This window comes from Aulostomus chinensis, chromosome 9 (assembly GCF_037954235.1).
Source record: "Aulostomus chinensis isolate RoL2024-O1b breed Wild chromosome 9, RoL_Achi_v1.0, whole genome shotgun sequence".
Taxonomy (NCBI): Eukaryota; Metazoa; Chordata; class Actinopteri; order Syngnathiformes; family Aulostomidae; genus Aulostomus; species Aulostomus chinensis.
In genome coordinates this window covers 28,995,126-29,020,760 of record NC_141328.1, presented here as the reverse complement: position 1 = coordinate 29,020,760, position 25,635 = coordinate 28,995,126, and the positions used below count along the sequence as shown (strand labels likewise).

General features: G+C 45.6%; 1 protein-coding gene across 3 annotated transcripts in view; it reads right to left on the bottom strand.

Annotated features, from left to right (window-relative positions):
* Window positions 1-75: 75 nt before the first annotated feature.
* camkvl (CaM kinase-like vesicle-associated, like) overlaps window positions 76-25,635 on the bottom strand; it is a 33,137-nt gene continuing 7,577 nt past the window's right edge. For 2 of the 3 annotated variants that reach the window (XM_086214910.1, XM_086214912.1), the window contains exons 2-11: window positions 8,932-9,038; window positions 7,606-7,737; window positions 7,250-7,324; window positions 6,205-6,343; window positions 4,927-5,047; window positions 4,366-4,441; window positions 4,140-4,276; window positions 3,846-3,924; window positions 3,668-3,755; window positions 76-2,279 (exon numbers count right to left, since the gene is read on the bottom strand). In XM_086214910.1, the coding sequence (XP_086071036.1) occupies window positions 828-2,279; window positions 3,668-3,755; window positions 3,846-3,924; window positions 4,140-4,276; window positions 4,366-4,441; window positions 4,927-5,047; window positions 6,205-6,343; window positions 7,250-7,324; window positions 7,606-7,737; window positions 8,932-9,026 (2,394 nt within the window). In that variant the 5' untranslated portion in view covers window positions 9,027-9,038 and the 3' untranslated portion in view covers window positions 76-827. Of the gene's footprint in view, window positions 2,280-3,667; window positions 3,756-3,845; window positions 3,925-4,139; window positions 4,277-4,365; window positions 4,442-4,926; window positions 5,048-6,204; window positions 6,344-7,249; window positions 7,325-7,605; window positions 7,738-8,931; window positions 9,039-10,907; window positions 11,251-25,635 lie in introns of all 3 variants that reach the window. The other variant, XM_086214911.1, reaches the window with a different exon arrangement.

The following is a 25,635-nucleotide window of genomic DNA, read 5'->3' as shown; positions in this document are numbered from 1 at the left end:
GAAAAATTGTAATGTTTCTTGTCATTTTGTGCTCAAGGACTTCAGCATGCTCAAGCTCTATCTTAATTTTGGACTTTTATTGAAAGACTTGCAAACAGAGTACAGTTTACATTGGGGGCAACAGTGGGTGTCCAGACTTGTTTAGGAGGAAAACACATAACCTGGAGCTACAGAGATCCAAAAGCAGAATGAAATTCAGACTTTTTTTTTTTCTTTTCTCTTTACACCTTTGAAGCTAAAAAGAGCAAATAGACAACACTTTCCAACGGGACAAAATGCATGGAGATTTTTCTGTCAACAAAATTGGGAAAAAATTATCAACTGTTTCAGATTCTTAAATATATTATAGTAAAACAAATCTATATCTTAGTGGAAAGTCAGTCCAATTTCATGTACAGTAGATACAATGTATGTTTGGACACAAGGAATTTTATAATTTGAGAGAAGAGCAAGAAATAGGAACCTGTTTTTTTATATGTATTTACAATTTGTTGGGATTAATGCAAATTATAATACATCAGCTATTCATTCTCTGTATTAGCTGAGAACTGTACCATGCTGCTCTTGCTTGAGTAAATCAAAACTGCACAGAGTATTTTAGACTCCAGTACAAGGAGGTTGTGTAAATTTGAGATACGGTGTGCTACCCCCCCCCCCCCCCACACACACACACACACACTCCATCCGTCAGAATATTTGGGTGGAGCTATTTCTTTTCCCGTCATCTCAGTGTGAACATACAACCGTACCAATCAACACAGCATCTTCTGAGGGATCAAGATTTATTAGTGTTCCAGGTGCTTTGTCGTGTATCACGCACACCTGCTTCATAGCCCCCTCCCCATCCCTGCTCTGGGTGACTGACTGGAGCGGGCAGCGCCTCTCTGTCCATCCTTGTCCTCCTGCTCTCCCGCAGCCTGGGCAGAGGCCTGTGAGGGTGGGGAGGGTGGAGGATAGGAAGGAGGAGGGATGGTAAGGCGGGGCAGAGAGGGCAGAGCAGGCCTGGGAGAAGTGGGCAGAGGTGGAGGAGTGGCTGAGGTCTCAGTGGAGGAGTGTTGTGAGGAGCGTGCGCGGGAGGTAGCGGGCGAGGCATGTGCGCTCCGAACACGTGGCGGCTCAGGGGGACAGTCACTGATTTGCTCCAGCAATGAGGGCATGTCTCCCTCGATCTTCTCCAGCACTGCGGCCATTTGCTTTTCTATCTGCTCAATCACACTGTCCATTTGCCAGTCGCTTGTCGTGCCAGTCCCACCTGCTCCGTGGTGTAACCCAGTCCCATACATCCCAACGCCTCCTCCACTCGTATACAGGGAACTATATGGACTCCCATAGCTCCCTGCCATCCCCAGGCCTACTGTCCCAATGTCAATGTTGTATGGTGTGGCATGACGGCCCAAGCTAGCAGAGCTGCCTACAGCATAGCAACCTTGTCCTGGTGTAGGACCTGCTCTGGCTATACTAAACTCAGCACTATATCTGTCTGTTTTCTTGGCCTCCCTGTCCCGTGTCACAGCAGGGCTAGCATCACCCCTTAACCTCACTCCTAGACCGACATCCACCCCGGCTCCTGGCCCCATTGCTGGAGCAACTGACACTCCCACTGAACTCTCTGCCACTGCCTCTGGTAGCTGAGTCTGACACCAGCTTCTATCATTCTCATCCTTCTGTTCCCTCTGAGTGGCTGGACTCTTCTCAACTGAGACTGGGGGTGGAGGGCCAGGGAGCGTTGCAGCCATCTTTCGCTTGCTGCTGGGATCAGGGGAGGCGGAGGTCTGTTTTCTGTCAAGATGAGCACCTGAGACACCGTCTGATAACTTGGTGGATTCAGGGGTCACCACAGGGGTTGTTTGGGATTCTGGAGCAACTTTATTTTGGCCTAAATTAGCAGCAATTTTCCTGGTACCGTCACCTGCTGCTTTCTTTGAACCTGGCTTATCGGGTTCTTCCTGTGCGGGTTTTGGCGCTGCATTTGGCTGGCAGAAAGACTCTTGAATATTGGATGGAGAAGTTCCACCCGATGAGCCTACACTCATCTTGACCTCCTTCTGTTTTTCTACATCATGATCCATACCTGCTGGTCTATTCTCAACCAGTACCTCTAAAGACACACTACTGGACGTCACCCCTCCATCACTCACTCCCTTTTCTCCCTCATCACTTGTTCCCTGAGACACACCCCCTTCCCCCGCTTCCTCACCACCCTGTGTGTCAGCTGAACTGTCAATCATTGCTTCAGAATTCTTCAGTCGTTGCATGAAGGTGGTGACACGGATGGCTTTCTGCAAAACAGACAGAGGCGAAGAAAAATGACAGAAGGACAAAAGAGAAATCAATCTACATCCTTGTTGTGTTTTGCACCCCGAAATGACTTGTTTCCCTAAAAGAAAAAAAGTATTCGTGGTAAAGCATAAAACATTCAAAGACAGACATTTGACAAAGAGCTTGTCAAGGCACCATCATTCTAAGCGCTGAGATGTGACTCGTGTGAAGTGAACCGTGCAGAAAGATTAGTGCCGTTTGTTTACTTCCAGGAGGATTCGATATGTTGTAACCTGGTTTAAATCAAACTCAAGACTCATTCTTCCTGTGCAACTCCTTGTCTGCTTGTTGAGTGGAAAAGACCGGGGAGCATCATCTGACTCCTTTTGATCGACAAACATGAAAGGAGTGAGGGGGAATGTGTGAACTTAGAAGTTGTATCTAAACCAGGGAATTGATTCTCTGGAAGTGAAAAGCCAGAAACACAGAAACATCACTGGTTACAACATGGTTTGATTGAGCAGCTTCTTGATACAGTTTTGAGTATGACTTGGATGTAACATTGAGGTGCGGTATGGGGCAATGAGCCAGGATTTACATAAGAGGAATGACAGAGGGCCTTATAGTTCAAATCACTACATTTAACAGTCCACAGTGGCCTACATCCCACACACCCTTTCCATTTCACCCTCTCCTTATCTGCACTCATCTACAAACTACTCAAGCTCTTCCCTGCTGCTGATCGTTATCTTGTTTGTACAAATCTGGTTTCACAGTGCAGATGAGGAGTCAGAAAGGAGCCGAGCGGGCCACTTTGAACATCAGTCTCTACTCTAATGAGGAGAAGTGGGGCAGTGTGGATGGATCTCTTCTGGGAGACAGGCAGAGTGACAGTGGGCAGGAACAGAGCTTCTGAGAACTTCACCAGTCAAAGCATGATCAATACATCTCACGGCCGCCTGAGGTTTAAGAATCTAAATGGTCACTTATTATTGACTAGTCTGCCTATAAATAGGAATGTTCGGCCATAAAAAGATGACTTGTTATTGAATCATGCCGGACTGAATGTGAATTTCTGCCCACGCTCTGTCCTTCCACTCTCTATCATAATGAACTACAATACCTTCAGCTCCTGGGAATCATATGGGAAAAGAGAGAAGAGGTTTACGGCTGTTGTCTTATGTCATTAATACCTCTGTGTCTTCTGCATTTCCATCACCTTGACACTCTTATGATCATCAACAGATAATTTACGAATTCAAAGCATATTGAGCTGCAGTCATTACAATACTGGTTTCATAGCTGCCTTTCTCCCCTGTCGATCCCTTCCCCCTCGAGCTTACCCAGCATTCCATCAGCATCTTCATTAAATGTTAGACAAACATGGAGAGCGAGAGAGACTTCATACCCGCCACTTGGCCTTTGCAAAGTTCTTCTCAAACTGGGCACACACGCCATCCTTCAGGTTCTTCTCGGACGCTCCGTTCCCTGCAATCCTGACAGAGGCAGCACATGAGTCAGGGTCTGTAGATCTGGAGATGGGTGCCCTAATGGCTGTGTGCTTTGGAATACTGGCACAGCATTACCATTCATGCCAAAGTGCATCCTGTGCCGTGATTCTCAGCATCTGGTCCACCTCCATGAGCCGACAGACAAGCTCCTTTGCTGAGAGAGAAAGACAAGAAGAGGGGCAAAGGGTCAACTTCAGGGGCTTCATCAATCGTGAAGCCCACTTCTTTGTTTTATATTTTGTGCTCTTTTTAAAATTAAGTTAATGATGGACAAGAATAAAGAAGGCTTGTTACTACAGTCCGTTTTCCTGCAGGGCCTTTTAATGTCAAGCAGGATACTTGTTGCCACCATGTGGTGGATCCATGTACCTGCAGGTGAAATGTCGTCCCAGTATGGAGAGTCAAACTCAAAGTCGCCAGCAACAATGCGACAGAAAATGATGCGGTTGTGTAGATCTGTGTTCTCCTCTTCTGTCTCGTCATAAAAGGGAGGGTTACCTGATAAGCTGCAAAAGCAGAGCAACGTCCCATTTTAAACAAAAGAGCTGTGTGTCTTCAGCTCAGTTTGATTATGAAAGACCATTTTCAGACTCACAGTATGAACATAATCACACCCACAGCCCAGCAGTCAACAGGGCGGCCATATCGATGACGAGCCACCACTTCAGGTGCTGAGAGACCACAAAGAGAAGCAGAGGAAGAGAGATTTGAATGTTCATAACTCGGTCCACTTCTCCTTTCATAGTTTTTAATTCCTCTCCTGTCCGCTCCTTTTTATGTGTCTAATTACTCAGCTCAGCATTATGAGTAACTGTCCTGGTCTTTCACCACAGAGAACAAGGCCAAAGCACCGCTCTGCAGTCTGAGTTGGCCTCACACTAAATTAAGAGCGCGAGAGCAGCAAGACTGTACTCAGCAGGTGACAGGAGATGAAAGGAGGACAAGAGCTAATGTTGCGTGTGTTTTATAAACTTTTGCGAACATTTTCCCCTGGAGCAGTTTATCTCTGACGGCTTACCACCGTCAAAAAACAAGAACAGCGAAAATTCCCCCTCCCTTCCCTCAGCGACGTACAGCTAAACTAGACAAACATAAAAATACAGAGAGGGGGAAGGTTATGGAAAAAAGCCAGTGAATAGAAGAGAAGAGATTTTACCCAGGTACTCTGGTGTTCCACAAGGTTCCGTGATAGGACCATTCTCAAATCTGGAAAGGTAGAAATCTCGCAGGACTACTTTGTTGTGGTTGTTTTCTGTGTAGTACATCAGGTTTTCCAGCTTAACAAAAGGACGAGCAGAAAAAAAGTATTTCTTAACATTTACACACAGATTGAGGCCCTTCACAACATTTCAAAAGTATTTCAACAGGTTCAAATATTTTTGTACTTAGAAAATATTCATTGTGCTTGAAAAGAAAACCCAAACATCCTGCTGTCCATCACAAGAACTCACTTTAGAACCACTGTTTTGGTTACTTTTCTCGCTCCTTCGATGTTTGTCAGTCTTCAGAGTTCCGTCCGACGCACATACGACTTTGTTTGAAATTACAACAAATACTCCCTATTTTGGCGTGTTCTGTGTTCCACCTTCTGCAGGACAAGATTCTTTCTCAAAGTTTACAAAATCCAAGTGATGCGTTCCTCGTGAAGAGTGACACTAATTCAGTGCATGGGTTTTATATATCAGTGTAGAAAGTTCGTGGTATTGAACTCTAGGGCTCATAGTGAGAAGTATTACAGCTGAACTGTCATCATGGAACAATTATCAGAGGTATTGAAGTCTTGTACACTGAGAGTGTTAAAGGAAACATCTGCACTTTTATTTTTGAGCACATTTCTATTTTAGCACCCCTGAAACATGTGACTGGCAGTCAGGCAGACAGGTTTGGAGACCGTGAGTCCAGAGCTTCAACAGGCGGACATTTCCAGCTTCTGCCAGTAGAGGGAATCTGGAGCTTTGCTTCACAGATGCTGTGACTCCATCATAATGGGGAGATAATATAAGATAAGAAGATATTAATCTGTCTGACTGTGTTTGTGTGTGTATCACTAGAGACTGATTGAAGCCATGAAGACAGTGTTTACTCCCCAGCTAAAATGTTATCAAGTGTTGAGGCCTTAACTGAGATGGCAATATAATGCTTTTATGTGTCTCCATAGAGATTCTGCTGACTAAATACAGAAAATTGCTTTCCGGGTTGTGACAGCGAAGAGGGCCATTCTCTCTAAGACGGGCTTTTTTTCTTTAATTTCTATTTCTCCTTGTGTTCTAGGAGCAGGTTTTTATCTCTTTTCATTTTAGCAGCACTTACCACAAAAACACACACACGCACACACACACACACACACACACACACACACACACACACACACACACACACACACACACACACACACACACACACTGATGTCAGGACAGGAAAGAGAAAAGTGTACCTTCAGGTTTCTATGGACAATGTTGAGGGAGTGTAAGTACGCCACAGCCTCAAGGACTTGTCTGATGACATTGGAGGCGTCTCTTTCTGTGTAATTCCCTTGGTCCTGAATCCAGTCAAACACATCTCCTCCTGTGGCACTGCACACACACACACACACACACACACACACACACACACACACACACACACACACACACACACACACACACACACACACACACACACACACACTCATTAACACCAATATCGGTACACACACACACTGCCTAGTACACTAATAAAAATCAAGTTGCAAGTCAGGCAAGTTGGTGCTGCTATTAGCCACATGTTGCAACACAATCAATCACTTTTAGCTTCCTGTAACAGAGTTATCAGAGCCTCTGTGCACTGCCTTTTACGTCCATTAGTAAGACAATCTGCTTCCACTGGCCTAAAGCGAGCACTGCTGAGCAATTAAAAATGAGAGTACTGGTCATTACTCTTTGTGTGACTTTGGAGAGAATATAAAGGATGATTGTCACCACTCCCCCCCCCCCCCAGGACGACTAGTTCCTGGGCACAAGTGTGAGCGACACTAACACACAGACGACTGCAATAACTGCAATCTGCCTGTCTGTATTACGCCGACCCAGCAGCGTCGATCGATGTTATTACCTGGAAATAATGTTGCCAATGTTGACACACACTCCTGTCACGAGTGACGCAGGTTGGGCGTACTGTAGTGTATCGATCTCAGGAGCTCTGTTGAGACCTTTTTATGGCAAAGTCTTGCTTCAGGTGCAATAAGTAATGTTGAGTGTTACTATGAGCAAACATCTCATCAAATCTAACACCGTCCTCTGTTGCTGAGGGGAGCAACAGAGCACACAGTAATAAGTGGAGAGGCTCAACCTCTACCCTTGAGCTAGTGGGTTGTGCACGTTGGCTACATAAATGCACATACACACCATTAAAACACACACACACACACACACACACACAGAGTAAAGTAGACATTCACAGGCATGCTTGCTCAAGAAAGATAAATAGTGAACAACACTTACAGTTCCTGGATGATGAAGTATTCTTTCCTCGTCTCAAAGGTGTCAATCAGCTGAAGGATGTTTGGGTGGTTGACCCTGGAACGGGACAAAAGAGTTGCAAACAGTATTGTCTCGGTTGGAAATACAAACAGGACTGCGTGGGTGTAAGCCTCATTAGCTGGGTAGATGCATCAAAAACAGAGCTAAGCAGGAGTTTTAAACACCTGAGCTTAAACGATTACGTTAGTCAAGGTTATTACATGCATTGTGTGCCTGGAAATATGATCACAAATTCTAAATAACAAAGCATTCTGCCTCTCTGCGCCTCTCTCCGTGCCTCACTCATACATCCATCTGTCCACAGACTGACTGCGTACAATTTCAGGATCATGATTTCGTTCTTGGCAGCCTTGCGGACTTTCCTGCCGTCTTTCTTGAGGAATTTCTTGCAGACAAACACCTTGTCTGTTTGTCTGTCCTTCGCCAAGCACAGCTCACAGAACTCCTTCCTACGCAACCAGAAAGAGAGAAAGAAAAGCAAAAAAAGTGTAAAAAGAATGACAGAAGGAAGAGTAAATATGTGGTTGCATGAGAACAAAAATATATAAATGGCTACTGTTGATCACATCTGACAAGAAATGGCTCGAGAAACACCTGATAATATTCAAATTTGGAAGGCTGAGTGTTGCTATGGCCAAAAACAGTTAATAATTTTAATTAGATTGTGAGTCGTTGAGTGGAACAAAAGGGTTTTAAATAACAAATGGGAAATGGGGTTATTGCTGCCAACAGCTGAGTGTCATCTGCTCCTGAGCCTCGCAGGCACGGAGGACTACACCCGGATGAGTTTAGAGAAGCTGTGCGCTGCAAAATTAAAATACAACTTTTCCCATAAAAGCTGTCCTGTCCAATAAACACCTAAACACCCTAAATTCTACAGTGCTGATGGTTTGTTGGACTTTAATTAGGACAAATGAGTGTCAAACAACTGCTGCTTGATGTTGAGGCTCATCATCACGAAACACTAAAAAAATGACAATAATGTGACACCTTTGGCTTTGCTTTAAAGTGTTTTTATAAAATTGCTCACACATATAGTGGAAGTGTGTGTGTGTGTGTGTGTGTGTGTGTGTGTGTGTGTGTGTGCAATTAATTTTGTGTTTGTGTTATATAAAAGATGAGCAAGAATCTTTGAGGCCAGATGCTGATGTTGCCATATGGCCTCTTACACTGATTGGTATAAGAGTGTGTGTGTGTGTGTGTGTGTGTATGCGTGTGTGTGTGTGTGTGTGTGTTTGTCTCAGCAATGTTTCAAGGAGAGATGTTCAGGAGGAGGACGCAGTATAACAGCTAGATGATCTCTTTCTCTTACAGAAAGGTGTCTTTGTGAGCAAAGCCTCCAAAACATTAGCAGAAATAGCAGATTGTTCTCCAACTGTCATGATCACGAACATAAAGACAATTGCTGGGCTAAACCTTGAAGGAATGTATCGCTTCAGTCTGTAACACCCTGTCCCCATGCTACTACCTTCTGTCATTCTGTTTGGGAGAGTTTGAGATGCCAAACCAAATCTAATTAAGGTTCTGAATAATTCATGATGAGACTATTTGGGTCTACTGGAATGTGGCCATAAATTCCAACATGGGAGAAGGAGGGGAAAAAAAGAAAGAAAGAACCTTGGTTAAAGATTTATGGGACTTACGCTCTGAGAACCTGTCCAATCTCATATTTGTCCGTGACATCAGATATGTTATTATAAGTCCGCCCATCTCGCAGGGCAAGGCACCCAAATGGCATGACAGCATTCACCTGACAGACAAAGATAAAAAATGAAGTCACTGCATTGCAAAGGCTGGAAGTGAAGCCTAAATCATTTGGATGACACCTTCAGGTAACGAAAAGATAAAGGTGTTGCACAGCAGCATTGACAAGCATGTTAAACAAGAATAGAGGCACTGATGAAACATCAGGAAAGTCTCTGGCGGTGGAAGTCAGAGGGGTCACCAAGGGATCACCGTCTCGGCAATATTCAGGAGAGGCGCCCATACGGCCGAGTCAATTTCTCTACGAATTGGGATACTAACTCTTCTGGCAGCCCGGTTGCGTGCCAGCCGCGTCAACAGATACTAAGCTACCCACTAAGCTTCCCTCCACTCTGCTAAAGTCTGTAGAATCTGTGCAACGTCTGTCAAGTTCAAGTTAAACTTTATTTATAAAAGCCAGCGTCCCTGTGTCCCTAAAGCAGCTGGCTTCCTCAGCAATCACTGGAGACCTGAATTACACCAACAGCACTTTAATGACAGGAAGACTGATCTTCCCTGAGCAAATGTGAGCAGGTTTTGGTTTGATCCAGATCAGTGGGTCGTGACCATCCCAACTTGCTGCGAGCGCCCCTCTTCACCTCAGAGCAACTCTGGATTCCCCACCTTTTGACGAGTGTTGGGTGGACAACAGTGCCAGAGCGACGGCTTCGATAGCGAGAAGAAAAAGAACATCATTAATTACGTGAAATAAAATGGATGGAAAGAAAGAAGCACGATCAAGTCACTAAAATAGAGGGACCCTCAAGAGGTCCCAGATGCCCAGGTAGAGAGTAACAAGATCCAGATAGTGACTCAGCGATCGATGGAGCGTCTCATCACAGTCCCTCCTTAGGCAGTCCTCTCCCACACCCTTTGACGCTCCATCGACTGTAGAAGACAGATTCCCTGGAAGCTTCAGCCTCTCCCTCCGCGTCCTTCTCCACTCGTAAATGCCTGATTTAACCCTTTGCTGGTGGGCACTTCATTTCTACTGTTTCTCTCTGACGTTTCATTAGTGGAGGTTTCACACTATAATTTATCTTCTGTCCCCACGGGGCCAAATCAAGACGAGTCCCCCGACATCTGGAAGGGAGGTGTGATTAATGCCGGCGATGGTAAACTATGAATGCATCCTCAAGTACGCGATGGAGGGAGGAGAGAGGAAAAGACAGAGAACGGAAAACAAAGGAAACCCTCAGAGTTAATGACATTTTGAGAGTGCTAATTTGGGATTAGGGAACAAATATCAGTCACACACACACACACACACCATTGCAGTTGATAGGGCCAGAGGTGCTTCTGATCTGTGGTGGAGGCGGGGCTGAAGAGTACCGTGTAATCCCAGTGCTGGCCTTAATCTCTAATCTGTATCCTTAATCCAGACCACTGGGATGTGCTATGTGTCTGTATATGCGCATGTATAAATGTGTTGATATGTCACATGTGCAGATATGAGTCCGACTGTGGCGAGTGTTTGTGTGTGTGTGCATTTGTGCGCGCGTGTGCGTGCGTGTGTGTGTGTGTGTGTGTGTGTGTGTGTGTGAGGGTAAACCAGTGCAGTCCTACTGAGGTAGTTCAGTAGTGGATTGAAAGGCATCGTTTCCCAGAAGCTTATGTAAGTACAACATTCCCATGTCAAGGTCCAGGACTGCGAAAGTGATGCTGGAATGGAGCACAGCCATCGCCATGGGAACAGTGTGTCTCCACCAGAAGACAGGAACACCAGCGAAGCTCCAAATGCCTCATCAATAAAGACTTGTGACAGTGACTTGTTGAGATGGCGACCGTTGGGGTCTTGGTTTCTTGGCTGCTCTGTCAAGCACCTGATTCTACTCTGCCACATTAATTTCACTGAGGTTTCAAAGCTCCAGCTCACCTTCAAAACATCCCCGCTGACCTTGGAACAAGTTTAGTGATCTGCTCGAGATTCTGGGCTCCATTACAAAACCACTGAATGCATCTGAGTGTTTTCACAGGCATCAACTGCACTTCTGGGTGGGTTAAGTTTATCCAAACCCTTTGCTTTTCGGTGTTGTGCCTTCTTTTCCTGGCAGCTCTGAAGGTGATCAGCATCAGACAGCGGCCGGCTCTCTGAATTACCAGGGTGAAGATATGTATCTTGGTGCAAATGAGTTTCTGGTAGACGTGTTTGTCCTTGTTTCGTACGTGTCACTGGTGGTTGTTTCTCCAGCAAGAAACTCAGATGCCGCTGAAGCGCCCTGCGTGCAGAATACTGAGTCAGTACAAACCTTGAAGTTGACGGAGAGTAGGAGGCGATATGGGAGGATATAAGGAGAAAGGAGATGAGAAGGGAGAAGTGGGAAAGATGAAAGATGAGGAAAGAGGTGAGAAACGATGGGAATAGAAAAGAAAGGAGAAAGGTGCACTGTGACTAAGTGAAAAGGTGGATGGAGAAAATAGTGTACGAGAGAGAGAACAGTACAACGTGTAAAACACAGAACTGCAGAGGCAGATTGAGAGTACCTCTCAACCTTGCAGCTCTACAACCATGTGTGTGAATGCTGGCACAGGTAAAGGTGTGTGTGTGTGCGCGCGCGCGTGTGTGTGTAAAAAGGCTCTGTGTGATAATGTGACGTGTGAATCATCTTTATGAAGGGTTGTCCCCACAGTCGGAGAGCACTCAGAAAACCACACTCGCAGGCCGAACTCTGCTAAACTCATTCACAGCACAGATCCAGCACATGGCTGCAAGGAGCAGAGCAGCCGAGATGAAACAAAACCACGAGAGTTCCAAGTGTTTCACCACCAATGAGCTCACGGCAGCAGGTGCTGCTGTGAATTACTGGGCTCCAAGTGCTTTGATATTTCGCAGGCAGAGATTATTCATCTTTTCAAACAGAAACTTAGCAGCCATCTTTTATGTAACTGCACATTTTCAGTCATGGAAAGGCCACGTTTGTTCAGCCGTTCCTCTCGATCAACAGCAGCACTCGATAGTTGCAGCCCTGTAGTTTGGCTTCTTCAGACGTCACATTCATTCTCTAAATTGTCATTTGGACTTTTTTCTCATTATATAAACTTTTTTTTCTGAAATTTGAGCTTTACTCTCCACTTGCAAAGTAAATAAAACCTCCTCCTCCTCTAATTTCACATCTTCTTCTAGTTTTCAAGACGGTCTGTGGCGTTGTAGCTGCATATTGGAAAAAATTAAACGTGATGAATTTCAGAAGATGAAACAGGGTCATTCCACTACTCTTAGGGTTGAGGTCCCTCGATTGTGAAGACCAAAGAAGCCCTTTGCATTTTCCTCTCATGTGCAAGATCAAAGGGAATGAGCAATATTTAACTTCACTTTTTATAAAAGGAGTTTGCAGCCCCCCATGGTGGGAAACATGAAGATACAGGTCTGGATGCCCCCCAACAACAAACTCTGAGTTCATTTCCTCTGTTTCAGAACGTGTCTAGCCAACTGCACAGGGACACGCTGAGGCAAGCCTGAATTCTTACACCCCTTTGAATATGCAGGAATGCTGTGCAGCAGTCTGAGTGAAAAAGTACCGCACGGTGCGATGCAAATTTTGCATATGCCTTTGAAATATACAGCCATTAACATATAGAGACTCAGCTGAGAAGGCACAGTGAGCTATTTGAGACATCACACTTTATCTTCACCACCTTAAATCAAATTGCTTGTGCACGTCTCTGTGTCTGAGTGTGTCAGTGTGCTTGTTCACAAGTGTGGCGTCTCGGCTGCAGTGAGGCTCAGAAATGAATTGAACAGAATAAAACATCCTTTTATCAGCTCAGAGGGGAAGTGTTTCAGAGGTTCTCGGTGTCAAGGTTATTCTGAGAAAATCTTCTATTTGCTGGCACGTCTCTCCTCTTCTATTAAGCCCATCAGTCCAACGCTGAAAGAAACCTTCCTTCCTATCTGTTAATGGTGCTCATCTCGAAATAAAATATGCAAACACAATGATAAAAGTTCTGAGCGACAAGCTGCAGCTTTGGCATGCTTCCATTACAGCTAACAGGCGTAATTCTGAATATATGTAATGTAAATATTTCATGGACCGCGGTGACACGAGCCTGTAAGTGGCTGAGTGTGTCACACAGATGCAAAGCAGCATCTCGTCTGCACAGAGGCTGATGCCACATCAGCTTTATCATGAAGGGACAACCTCCATGGAAGATAAACAACAGCAAAGTGTGCGCACTTATCGTCTACGTTAATAAGTAAGTCAGTGTTTGCTTCAGGGGGAGAATCAGAGCAGCAGACGGGTTGGAGCTGGCCTCCTGTTACTTCTGCATCTGTGAACAAGATATTGCAGCTTGCATGTCAGATTCCATGTGAGCCCTAACCACCTGAATAAAACACACACACACACACACACACACACACACACACACACACACACACACACACGCCACTGAGGGACCTCCACTGGAGCATATGGTTGAGTACATGGCTGCTGCTCTAACCTGACACACACACGTGTGTGACTTCACCTGGATCAGGTGTGTGACGCTGCAGCAGTTACATGTTTGGATCGTTTGGTTGAAAAGCCTCTCTTCTATCTTCCTGCCTCTCTCTCTCTCTCTCTGTCTCCCTCTCACCCGGCTCCCTCCTCCTCACCTCCTCATGTTGACCAAGCTCGACCCCTGAGAGCGTCTGCCATCTGAGGGTTGAGTCACAGCCACCGTGGAGGGACGAGCAACGTTACGCTGCTGGATACGACAGCCAGTTCCAGCACATTCCTGCCATTCACAACTTCTAATCCTTCTCTGCTGCATGTGAGCGAGCATCAAAAAAATTCACACGTCAAGGAGTCGTTCTCAATGGAGCGTTGAAGCCCACCATTACCGTTAGCGTTCCCACATTTAAAAAGCTTAGCGATGATGATGGCTGCATGTTTGCTCCCATCTTGACGGTCTGATCTTGTGTCACCAGCATCTGCCTAAACACTACAGCTGCAGCTGATCCTGGTGACCCAAAGACCTCCCACTCGCTTGAGTCAGCACAGACAAAACAGCAGCACCATCACAACTCATTCTAAATTTGATTGGATTCACAATCTCATGTAAATATTAAGAACTGGGTGTGATTAGGAAATTATGACACAATGATTATTCGGAACACAGCTGAAAGCACGTATTTTTCCCCATTAATTTCTCTTTAGCCAGCAAGAACATGCCGACATTAAACAGGAATTATTCCACTAATGGGTCCCGACCTGATTGGCTGAGCTGACGAGTGTGTGTTCCTTATCTCAGATGTGCACGCCTGAGGTGGACTTCATTACCTCCACCACAGATGTAGGTTCTACCATCTCATTTTACCAGCTGAAGAGGTCCTGTTTGTGATTGTCTGACTGTCGGTTGGTGATATTGCACTAAAAGCTGTGAGGCCTAAATTCATCAAACCAGGTGGAGGAGTCGTGCTCAGGCCAAGGAGGAGCACGATTAATTGGCGCCACAGCAGTTGAACTGAGTTCGCCAGGGCAGTGGCCGGCGTGGGCCAAGTGCCCTCTGGTTAGAATGCTGTGACGTAAAAGTTGTGAGGAAGAGAGGAAACACAGAAGAGGTGGTGTGAGAGATCATGTGTGAGATGGTAGCTAGAACGTGTGTGTCGGTGCATCCGTTCCAGTTCCCAGCGAGCGGTCCCTCTTCGAGCTTATTCTAAACACTAATTCCCTTGTTGCTCACTGAGCGGCTCCCATCTAAGGCCTGTGTGTGTGGTGTGTTTGCATCTGTAAGGCACGGTGGTAGTCAATGTGTGTATGTTCCTGTGTGTGTGTGTGTGTGTGTGTGTGGCTGCCAGGCATACACACAGCAAGAAACAGGCTTAATAATGGAACTCTGTAATGAAAATTCATCACGTTGGGTCTGAGCGAGACGGAGAACCCTGTTTCCAAATTACATAAAAAATGCACGAAATTCAACTTCACACAAACACTCAACTCCTCGGCCACATGAGCGCACGGTACAAAATATATGTCCGCATTCGCAATGACAGGATTCATCTGGATTCGTTCCCTCCGTTTCATTCCCTCCCCCGCCTCTCCTCTGTTTCCTGTCCCCTCATTAGGGGACTGAATCTGTGCAGGTCTTGCACAGTAAGTGCATCCTCAGGGAGAAGGGCCACAGAGTACCTTTCTTGTGCCTGGCAAAAAGTGAGCTTGTGTGCGCATGTGTGTTTGTGTGTGTATGTGTGTGTGGCTTTGTATCTGTAGTTTACATAGAATGATGCAATATGTGGCTGACAGGCGTTCTCTTTGACAGTAAAATAGCCCGCGGCGAGACCTGGAGGCTCACACGCACCGTCTGTACACAATGCACTGAATTATGGATCATGCGGGTGATGTGCGACTAACTTCTAGACCGAATCTAAGACGGTTGACTTGGACACACGGCGCACGTCAGCACTTCTCCCAGGTCAGCTGACGTCGAGGTTTTGTTTGATGTCGAGCGCCTCCCTCTTCCAATCCCAGACCAGCTTGAGCACATTTTTATTGCAAGATCCTAAAATCTAAAGGGAAGCATATGAAAGATGATTCCAGTCAACATTGGCAGACTTGCACAGTCTCGATAACCCGTGGCAGTACATTCCTTACGTTACACAACGGATGGAATTAACGCTCAACATGAACAAAATCCACTTTTCTGAATCTTCTTGGTTATTTTTGATCGTTCCTAGATTTGTCTGGATTGTACTAACTAATGTTTTACCTCCCATCACATAAGACATCTTACATCTGGTTTGTCTGATATTTTGCTCTCAAATTCCACTTGGCCTGGTGGTATCGTGGTAGTACCTGATGCTACTGCTGACCGTGCAACATTATACAGGTTCATTTTCTGAATCTATGTCCTGATTATGACCAAACTGATTACTGCTGAGCTACGGGGACACATACCCTCAGGGAGAGTTGTACTGTGTGGAGCAGCAACATGCATCAAAAACTACCGGTGTTCAACAGTTTCATATAACCTCAGATCAATGATCTCCATCGTTCAGATACGCAGAGCATCCAGAGTGTGGCAGGCAGCACCGTTGCTCTGTTGTCTCTAGAAATAAATCCTGTGACTGCGAGCTGCTCAGTGTCACATATCATCAACACGTCGGTTACTGTACAACTGCAGTCATTCATCATTCATCATCAACATCCTTCCTGTTTCTACTGGTAAACAACTTTACCAATAAAAATCATTGTTCAACAACACACTGCAACGTGACGATCAATTGCACATCAACGTTCGTGTGCATGTGAAGTGACATCAGAGATGCGTCACTGAGAAGGTTTGTTCTGTGTGCACCTTCACTCTGTGAGACCCAGTCAGCGCAAAGTACTAATTTGCATATCCATGTATTCTTCAGGTGTTTTGTTTTTGATATTCAATCCTTGAGACATGTGACACAAGTGTTGCATTTGTTGTGACACTCAAGCAGGAGCCCTGCTAAACGAGTGAAACCAAAGTATTTGAGCTCTCACGGCGATGAGATTATTCTAACTAGACCTCCTCCTCCGATGTAGCAGCGAGGCAACAATGGTGCTCTTTCCTCTCATGCTTTATTTTATTTATACAACCCAAGTTAAAAACATGGTATTCCTGTCTTCACTCGTGCATGCCGGTTGGGAAAAATGGACTCCATGTGAAAAGTTTGTGATGCAGAAACAATTGCCATGTCAGGCAGACACGGCCGTGTTGCACATGGCTCACATGACAAACGCCGGGGAAACGCTTCCCGTCAGCGCCGCCACACGCACACCTCCAAGAACATAAAGCTTTCAGCACACGTTAGAGATTAGACACAAGCAGTCGAGGAGGAAATGGTGACAATTTTTCAGATGTTTGAGAGAACTATAAAAGATTCAAAGGATGTTGTACTACTCAAAGGAAGTAGCTGAGGGCGGCGTCTGACGATCACAGGGTGTGTGTGATGCACAAAGACACACATGGGGGTCAGAGGCACTGAACACGGTTCTCCATCAAGTGGCTCCTGCCTGAGAAATCTGCAGATTAGGGTTGAGCGCGTGCATGCCAACACTCACGCACTGTAGCAGCAAACTAACATGCAACTCTCTTCAGGGCCACAAACCTGTGGCACACACACACACACACACACACACACACACACACACACACACACACACCTCTGCACCTTTTCCTTCATTATGTGCACAAAATCCCAACCTCTGTGTCACCCTCACTGGTGGAGATGATGAGGGTCACTGGGCTCCACGTCAAGCTACGGTTGATGTGTTTCCTGCGTCCCTGTGGTCGGTGACGACATGAGTCGCTCAGTCAGAGACGCAGAGGTGGACCCTGGTGAACGACCCAGCAGGCCCAGACCAGCCTGGGGGGTTTCACCTCTGCCTGCATTCAGACGTGTGTTGAGCATTAATGTGCCCACTTTTGCAGTAGGAACGTTGGTTGTCCACTGACCCGCCTGATCATTAAACGCAATATTCTGCGTAACATGTTCTCCCCAAATGAAAATGGTCATTAGTTTACCGTTAGAATCCAGAAACAAATTAATTGAGTTTGAAAGCTGAATATTAACTGAGTTTTCAAAGTTGACTCTTTTCAATCTAGAGCAACACAACTGCGCTGTTTTTTTCCTTCTGCATGTCTTGCCTGCTCATCATGTTCCTGCAGTGAGTTGCTGAGTTCCAGAGGTCTGAAGGAGCAGCGCTGCTCTGTGAGCTTCCGTACTGTCAGTTTGTGTGAGCCGGTCGTTTCTGTCACTTCGGCAGTAATGTGGACCCCGCGGGCGTCACACGGAACGAGGCCAGAGCTGCACCGTCATGTGGATGCAGAGATGCTGATAGAAGAGGTCGTGCTTCCAGATGATGGAACATCAGTGCAAAGACTTTGACGTATCCAGGAAAAGAGTTCCAGCACTTCTACTTTGAGAATTTAGATATAGATAAACTCACTTTACCACTGCAAATCTTGCTACATCTGCACCAGCACTGATGTTTTTATGATGACAAGCAGTCTGCACAAGTAAATCAGGTCATTTGGTCTCGTGGGACAGTTAAGAGTGGGAGAGGCAGAGAGAGGGAAGGTTAACCGGAGGGACAAGAAGACGAGAACGACAGAAAAGAGCAAGATGGAGCTTTAAGAAATGGGGCAGAAGTGTATGTCTGATACAATGCAGTGAAGCGCGCTCTCACTGATAGAGGACGTACACTGATATTAGTGACTTGTACCCGGAATCCACTCGCTGCTCTCCACGAGACCAAATGCACAAACAATGTGTGACCAGTTTAGGGGTATTTAGGGTAAAAACCAGCACTGGTGCATCTGTATTTGTTTACACACATGTACACGTATGACCTGCGCACGCATGACCTGCACTTCATTTCTAGGGCTGGACAGTTGCAGTCGTGCTGTGCAAGTGTCTGACTCATAATTGTCTTCACAGGCCTCGTTCTATTATTGCAGGCTAAGGTCGTGTTGTTCATAGTTTATTTGACGAGTTTCTTCCCAGCAGGAAGGTCCTGGTGTGAGCGCCGCCCGTCCCGGGTAGGTTCTGTCTGGAGCTTGTTCTCCCCGGGTTCTCTGAGTGTGTGTGGGTTTCCTCTGAGCACTCCAGTTCCCCCACCATCAAAGACACGTATTGTAGGTTAATTACGCCCGTCGATGCTGTGACCACAGTGCTGGTAGAAGATCTGGAGTTGGTCCCTGAGTGCCGTATACGACCATCACTGGTCCCTAGAGGACCAGTTCAATGCAGAGTGGCCACAATGGAGGAACACGTGACAACGAAGGCTTCATCTTCCGCTACTGCCCTACTGCTAGCCAATATTGCGGCTAAGCTAATGAGTAGTCCGCCATCAGGTGGAGGTCTGGAGCTCTGGAATGCTCCGGAGAGACGTGTCTCTTTCTGCTGGTCAATAGGCACGTTTCCCAAAAGGTTGGCGTGTTCCTTTACATGCAACTTGTTGTCCTCCATGTTCAGGAGTGAGTTAGATGTACTGGCCTCCAGGCTTCACTCTTAACAGCCTGTTGGTCAGTGACATTCAGCTGTGAGACCAGATCTTCTCCTAGAAGCTCATTTCCAAAGGAAACATCTGCATTTTCCAATATAAACTGCCTGACTTGTGGAAATGCCAACACAACCAGATGAAGACGATAAATGGAAGCTCAGTGCTGCTCGCGACCCCTGCCTATAGGAGACATTTGAGAAGCGATGATGCCTTTCTAATCACACGGGACGGACAAACCTTTGAAAAATAATAAAATGAAAAATCTAATTTTTGAAACAAAAAGCACATTATTAAAACTCCGGGGGCTGACTGATGACTATAAATAAACTTGTCCTGTTACATAAATAATTCACAGGGAGGAATAATGCCCACATGCATAATCTTCACTGATAAACATTTTTAGACCATTTACCCTTTGAAAAATACTTTTATGGAAGCTTTCATTATAAAGTTCATATCTTACAGCTCAAGATGATATATACAGTACTTACAGGACCTGCACACTCAAATAGTAATGAGCTGTGCAGAAAATTGTAAAAACTCTCATACACAGTTTTATTAGAAGCTATAAAGCTCATAAGGTGTTGTGCATATAGTAGCATTCACTACCACAACCCAACAGACGACTAACAGTAGCAGTACTACTAACAGGAGCAGTACTACTAACAGGAGCAGTACTACTAACAGTGACACCCATCATCCTTCTCACTCTTACTTCATCGACAAGCAACAGCACAGCACGACTTCACACCAGAAGGGGCATCACGGAACTCAACCTCGGCACCAGGAGGCACAACCACTCCACCTGTGATGGAGGCGTGACGTCGACAGCTGCGTTCATTTGTTGAGTTTCCTACACACTGACCTGCTAAACCAGGTAGCCTGAGAATACTGCATGTACACGCATGTTCCTGAACAAATACTGGAGGATCAATATGTATATGTACTGTGTACATAAACGTAACACTGCATCAAAGAAATTAAAATTATTTCTCCGGAAGACACGTTTCTATATGCTCACAAGGTAAACCAGACAACAGCCCCTTTTGGATCATCTGACCATCAAGAGTTTCATCATCGCCCAGAAATTTGTGACTCGCTATTTCATGCCATAATGTTGAAGTATCCTCAGCTCGTGGAGACCACATGTTCAACCAAGAGGCCAATCGCCAGGGCCGGGAGACGAGGCGACCGGGACCTCAACAGTCGCAGCCTCTGGGGTTTTATTTTTCCATGAGGCTACGATGACCCAAAACATCAACATCGCTTCTTCTTTTTGTGACGCTGCCTTCACCAGGAGTTTGAGAACCGATCACGAGTGTTGCTGTCGGTGCACAAGCATATTTCCCACCTCTGCAGTGTGAGGATGTCACCGTTTCTGGACTCAACATGCTTTATTTATACTACACTGTATTTGCAGGGTATTCTACTGTATATTTTGACTTTGCAGGGAAGGGAGTAAGCAAGAGGAGGACGGAAATTCATCTTATCATTGTTTGATAAGCAGAGACATCTTCCAGCTCTTCCTCTATGGCAACACAGGAGCTCGCGTCCTGCAGCTCCACAGGTATAGAGGATGCTATAAGGTGTGAGCAGTATACCCACACACATTTAAAAATAGAGGGCCCTGACAGTCCTACACGAAGCCTCACAGCAGAGACCTCTCAGTTGAAATGGTCTCCAGCCTGATGACTCTTATCCAAAACTTCAATCACTGTTGCTTTCTCCTCCTCGCCTCTGCTCCTCCTCCCTTCCCTTCCTCTCTCTCACTGGGGAGGGGATTTCGCTTCAGTAAGTCTTCTATCACACTGAATACTTCACAAAAGCACTTTTTCCCTTCCTGTAGCCCAAGCACACGCAGATGACATTCTCACAGAGGAGTTCTCATTTCCATTCCCTGCTTCTGCTGACCTTCATTCTTCAGTTTCCTTGTCATCTTCATCTCAATCTTATTTTCTCCTCTTTGTCTGTCACCGAGGCTCAGCTCCACCCGGCTAACCACTTTGCTCTCTCACCCTCGAAGCTCCCTGCTCCTTCTCACGTTTGTCCCTTTATGTCTGTTTCATAAATGAATATCAAACATGTCACTGGAGAAATGTTGACGCTAACCTGCTTGGATGGATCTCCTCGTGTTGCAGAGGTGCGCTCATGACGACAGGAAGCAACAGTCAGACCAGTGTTTGGTCGCTCGGTAGCAGAACCGCACGTTGATTCACTTTATTAGAGCCTCATCAGCGCCTGAGGAACGTCAGCAAATCAGCTGTGGGTTCTACACCAAACAGAGAAGTATGAGACATAGAGACAAACATCTCTGGGCTGCTTCCCTCCTACCTTTCCATCTCGCTATTTTGCAAAGGAGTGATGGACGTGTTCTTAGTACCAAGCGTGGATACAGAGATTTGGAAGCTATTATACATTCTGCTCCCTCAGACTGCAGACCTCCAGGAGCCGGTTCCCCTCCATGTTTTTAACAGTTTCTGCAGCTAAAGATGGGAACGTTGGTGTGTCGGTGCTTCCAGACGCTTCTACCATGGTTGGTTCTCAGACTGAATTGAATGAAATATGAATGCTGTCTTCTTGGTTTTAGCTTGGTATTAAATTTGTTTTCTGATTATTCACTGGGACATAACTCCCTTGAAAACAAGGATTAAAAATCTCTTGGCCAAGAGATTTTTAATCTCAACTGGGATTGTCCTGGTTGACTAAAGGTTGGATAAATAAAAAGGAACTTCATGTTAACTATATTTAACATGAATCAGTTTATTCTTGTTCCGACTGCCGGGCCAAATCAGATTTTTTTGGCTAATCCAGATTATACATCAACATTGGCAGTCTGGACAGATAAAAACCACATAAAATGTGCTATCATGCAATGGAGGTTGTTGAAACTCTGAGTTGAATCAGATTTCTCCGGATGAATCCCCGCTGCCATGAAAGAAACCGTTGTGTTTTCAAAAAGTGAATTTTGAACCGAGTTCAAAGTGGAATGACGCCAGTCCCGACCGCAGCGCCCAGCATTTGAACTTCTCACAAAAAGTGGCAGCTCCATCCTCAAGTACACTTCTTCAGACTTTGACAGCTTAAATCAACAGAATTGACCAAAATGTAAATAAAGCTAATTTAATTATTATCAGCGCCCCCCCCCCCCCCCCCCCCAGGTTTATTAATCCTTGTTTTAAAAACTGACCAGGATATTTGTCAGGGCTGCGATCCATATTAAGTGAAACGATTGAACTGAAATTCAAACTCCTCAGTCTCTGCTTTCACACCCTCTCCTTATACAACAAACTGTAGCTACATTTACTCTACACTCTTGGCTGCACACCCTTAAATGAAATCACATTCATGTACACTGCTGTACACAGACAAACACACACACCAAAGGGCTCTATAAATACCGTGTGGAGGTAATGTTCATCGTCTAAAGTAGGCGGATTAACTGGAACCAGGTCAGAGCAAAGGCAGAGCATGTTAGCTTTCCTCACATTTAGCTGCTTTTCTCTGCATTTCTTTCTTGCTGCTGCTGCTTTGACAGCATTTTTCTTTTTCTGACGAGAAAGACCGGAACGATGATCTCATTCGACCCCAAACGCTCCCCCCGCCGCCACTCGCTTCCCAACTTCTCTGTACCGCGTCTCTTCAAAGGCGAGCGTCCGGACCACCTGACACATATCAGAGGGTTGTTAATGGTGATTTAATGAGGGGGTTTCATCCACCAGGACTGCATTCAACTGATTTGACTGACCAAGTACCAGTGCATATGAACCGACTCTTCTGCTCTTCAGAGCTGTGCTGATCGTAGTTCTATGTTGGACTTCTCTCTAAACACAGGAGAGGCCCGGTTTTATGATACGCTGATGTGTAGAATCATCTGATCAATGCGAGCGCAGCACGTGATGGCAAACGGGAGCAAAAACTAATAAAAAGGCAAGATGTCTGTGTAGGTTCTCATTCATCCAGGTCATCGTAGATCGAAGCGAAGTAAAATCTGGTCAACTGGACGTAAGTTTATCTTGAAGACGTTTCACCTCTCATCCGAGAGGCTTTTTCAGTTCTAGTGAAGAGTGTGGAAACTCCAGCTTGTAAACCTATGTGGGAGTGGTCAGTGCTATTGTGGTGGAAACGACCCTAAGGCAAAACGACCCTAATAAAAAGGCAAAAAGCAGAGGTCTGGGAAATGGGAAGACGTGGACGGGGAGGCGAGGCTTCAGTGAGGAAATCTGCCTGTGCAGTCGACCACCTCAGTATTAAACCATCCATCCTGAGAGAGAGAGAGAGGGGGGAGAGATATGCAGAGGAATGGGGGACAGGAGGAAGATGAGGAAGAGATGGAACGAATGTGCATCTGCACAGCTCTCATCTTTCACCTGTAGCAAGCAGACTTCTTGACTTGCATAATGCAATGTAAGAATAAAGCCTCCTTTATGACCAGCTGAGCCAATAAATCTGGATCAGTTCTGACCTCTTTTTCTTCCCCCAGTCTCCTCTCCACTGTATTTGTCTTTGCTACGGAGCAGGCGGAGAGTTTTAACTGCTAAAACATCCCGACTCCTATTTCTGGCTTTCCTTCTCGAAGCAGCGGCACAGAAGCAGAGTCTATACAGTAAAGTCTCTCCTGAAGAGTGGATAACGTAGACACACTTAACTCTTACGCGTCTCCCAGCTGCAAAAAAAAGAAAGAAAGTATTTTGGATCTACGTTTAATTGCCTGTATCCTTCTCCATCTAAAGTCACCGCTCCCTCCGGTGAGAAGTCCCAGTCATAATTGTTGTCATTTAAAAGGTGCTGGGCTGCAGCCGTCCTCAGGTTTGCCTCCGCCATGCCACTGTTGAGGGGAACAGCTTCCAGAAGATGGGGGCCAGTGATTTTAGCATCCATCACTGATTGGATTGGGATCTACAGTTGAAGGCCTGACAAAGCAGTGCCATGTTGGATCCATCATTACAACAGCTTGGGGTGTTACGTAAGCAGTGCTAGCTGCAGTAGACAGAGCAAATAATAATCCCAATGACAAATATAACGAGCAAGCAATACGTGCTACAATGATAGCATTGATACAGAAGCTCGAATTCCCCGCGTCCTTCTATCTTCATTGCTGCAACAGTAAGCAGGATTACACTCAATTATGTGTCGCCTGGAGTGGTTTGTTTTGTTTCTCCACTTTCTGATCTGTGTTCTAGCTGCTGGCCCACATTCTAGCCCACTTTTTATTTCTCTCTCTCTCTCTTTTCTTCCTCTTTTGCTGAACTCAAGGAAACAGAGAGCCAGGAAAGCCAAGGGATCCAAGTTTAGCTCTGCTCAGTCTGGACCAGCATGAGGAAAAACCCCAATTAACACGTGAGTGGACTTGCATCATGTGAAATTGGGCCAGGTGGAGTATGTTAGTCACTCGGCCTCCGGAGAGCCATTTGGAGAGAGGAAAACTATACCAGGCTGGTCTCTCCATCTCCTCTCCTTGTCCCTTATTCCTCCCTTTAAAAAGGCCACTGCAGTCACTCTCACCACAGTCTAATGACACAGATAAATAAAGTGGAAGTGAGGGATGGCCCAGGAGGACAGGACCCGATGACAGAGAGGAGGGAGGCTCGGAGACGTAAGAGAATGTAGGAGAGAGGACAGTGTACACAGGCTCTGGGAATGAATACCTGTTTAATGACTTCTCTCTCTCTCATGTCTCTGTTTCCCTTTAATCAATCTTTTCTTTCTCTCCACCTCCCCCGTTTCCTTGTCTCGTCATATCTCTCCTCCTCTGTCTTAACACTAGAGAGCCAAGGGGGTAGGATAACTCATTACTAATTCATTGTTTCTCCTCACACATGTATTTACACGCCTTGAATGCTGGGTAATTCAGTACCTTCCAACAAAGCAATGAAAACACATCTTTTATCCGTGTGATTAATCTGCCAGGAGTCAGTCAGTGAGGTCAGCAACCAACCGCTATGCTCCCTTATCTGACTGCCAGTGTCGTTTGGAGTGAATTTATTGAAATGCTGAAAATAAATTCAGAGTAAATGAAGACGTGTTGCTATCGCCTGGGGAGGAAATAACTGATAGAAATCACTTAATGAGTGTAAAACGAGGCAACGTACGTCTGCGACCAAGAGAGAAGTGGAAACTCTTTACACCGTAGTTTTAGTTTCACGCGTTCAAACCTTTCGAGTGGAAAGGCGACGTTACAGCGGTTTGCTTTCTCCTTTCGCCCAAACAAAAGCACCAGCTTATAAAGAAATTATTGGAATCGTAACTTGTTTCCTAATGGTGTGAGGATGTGAGAAAATAAAAACATAAATCTCACTTATCTGTACAGGAAAACTGCGGCCGTACGCATATGAGTGTGTTATCATGAGCAACAACTTGAGAAGGAGCGAGTGCTGCATTGTATCGCATGTAGTTACCAGGCTCTCTGGCAGAATTTGATTCATTGCTTTAATCAGAGGTTGTGCAGTGTGAAAACAGTTTAGCACTGCTATTTATTGTCCCACAACAACAGTACAAAACCACATTCAATATCTGTGTATGTGTTTGTGAGTGTGTGTCTGAAAGGAAGGATGTTCCTGTCCAAGTCGAGTCTCATGTTTCCCCTCTTCCTCCACTTGTAGTCGTGATGCCGATCCCCACATTTATAGCTTTCTCTCACGTTAGCTCGCT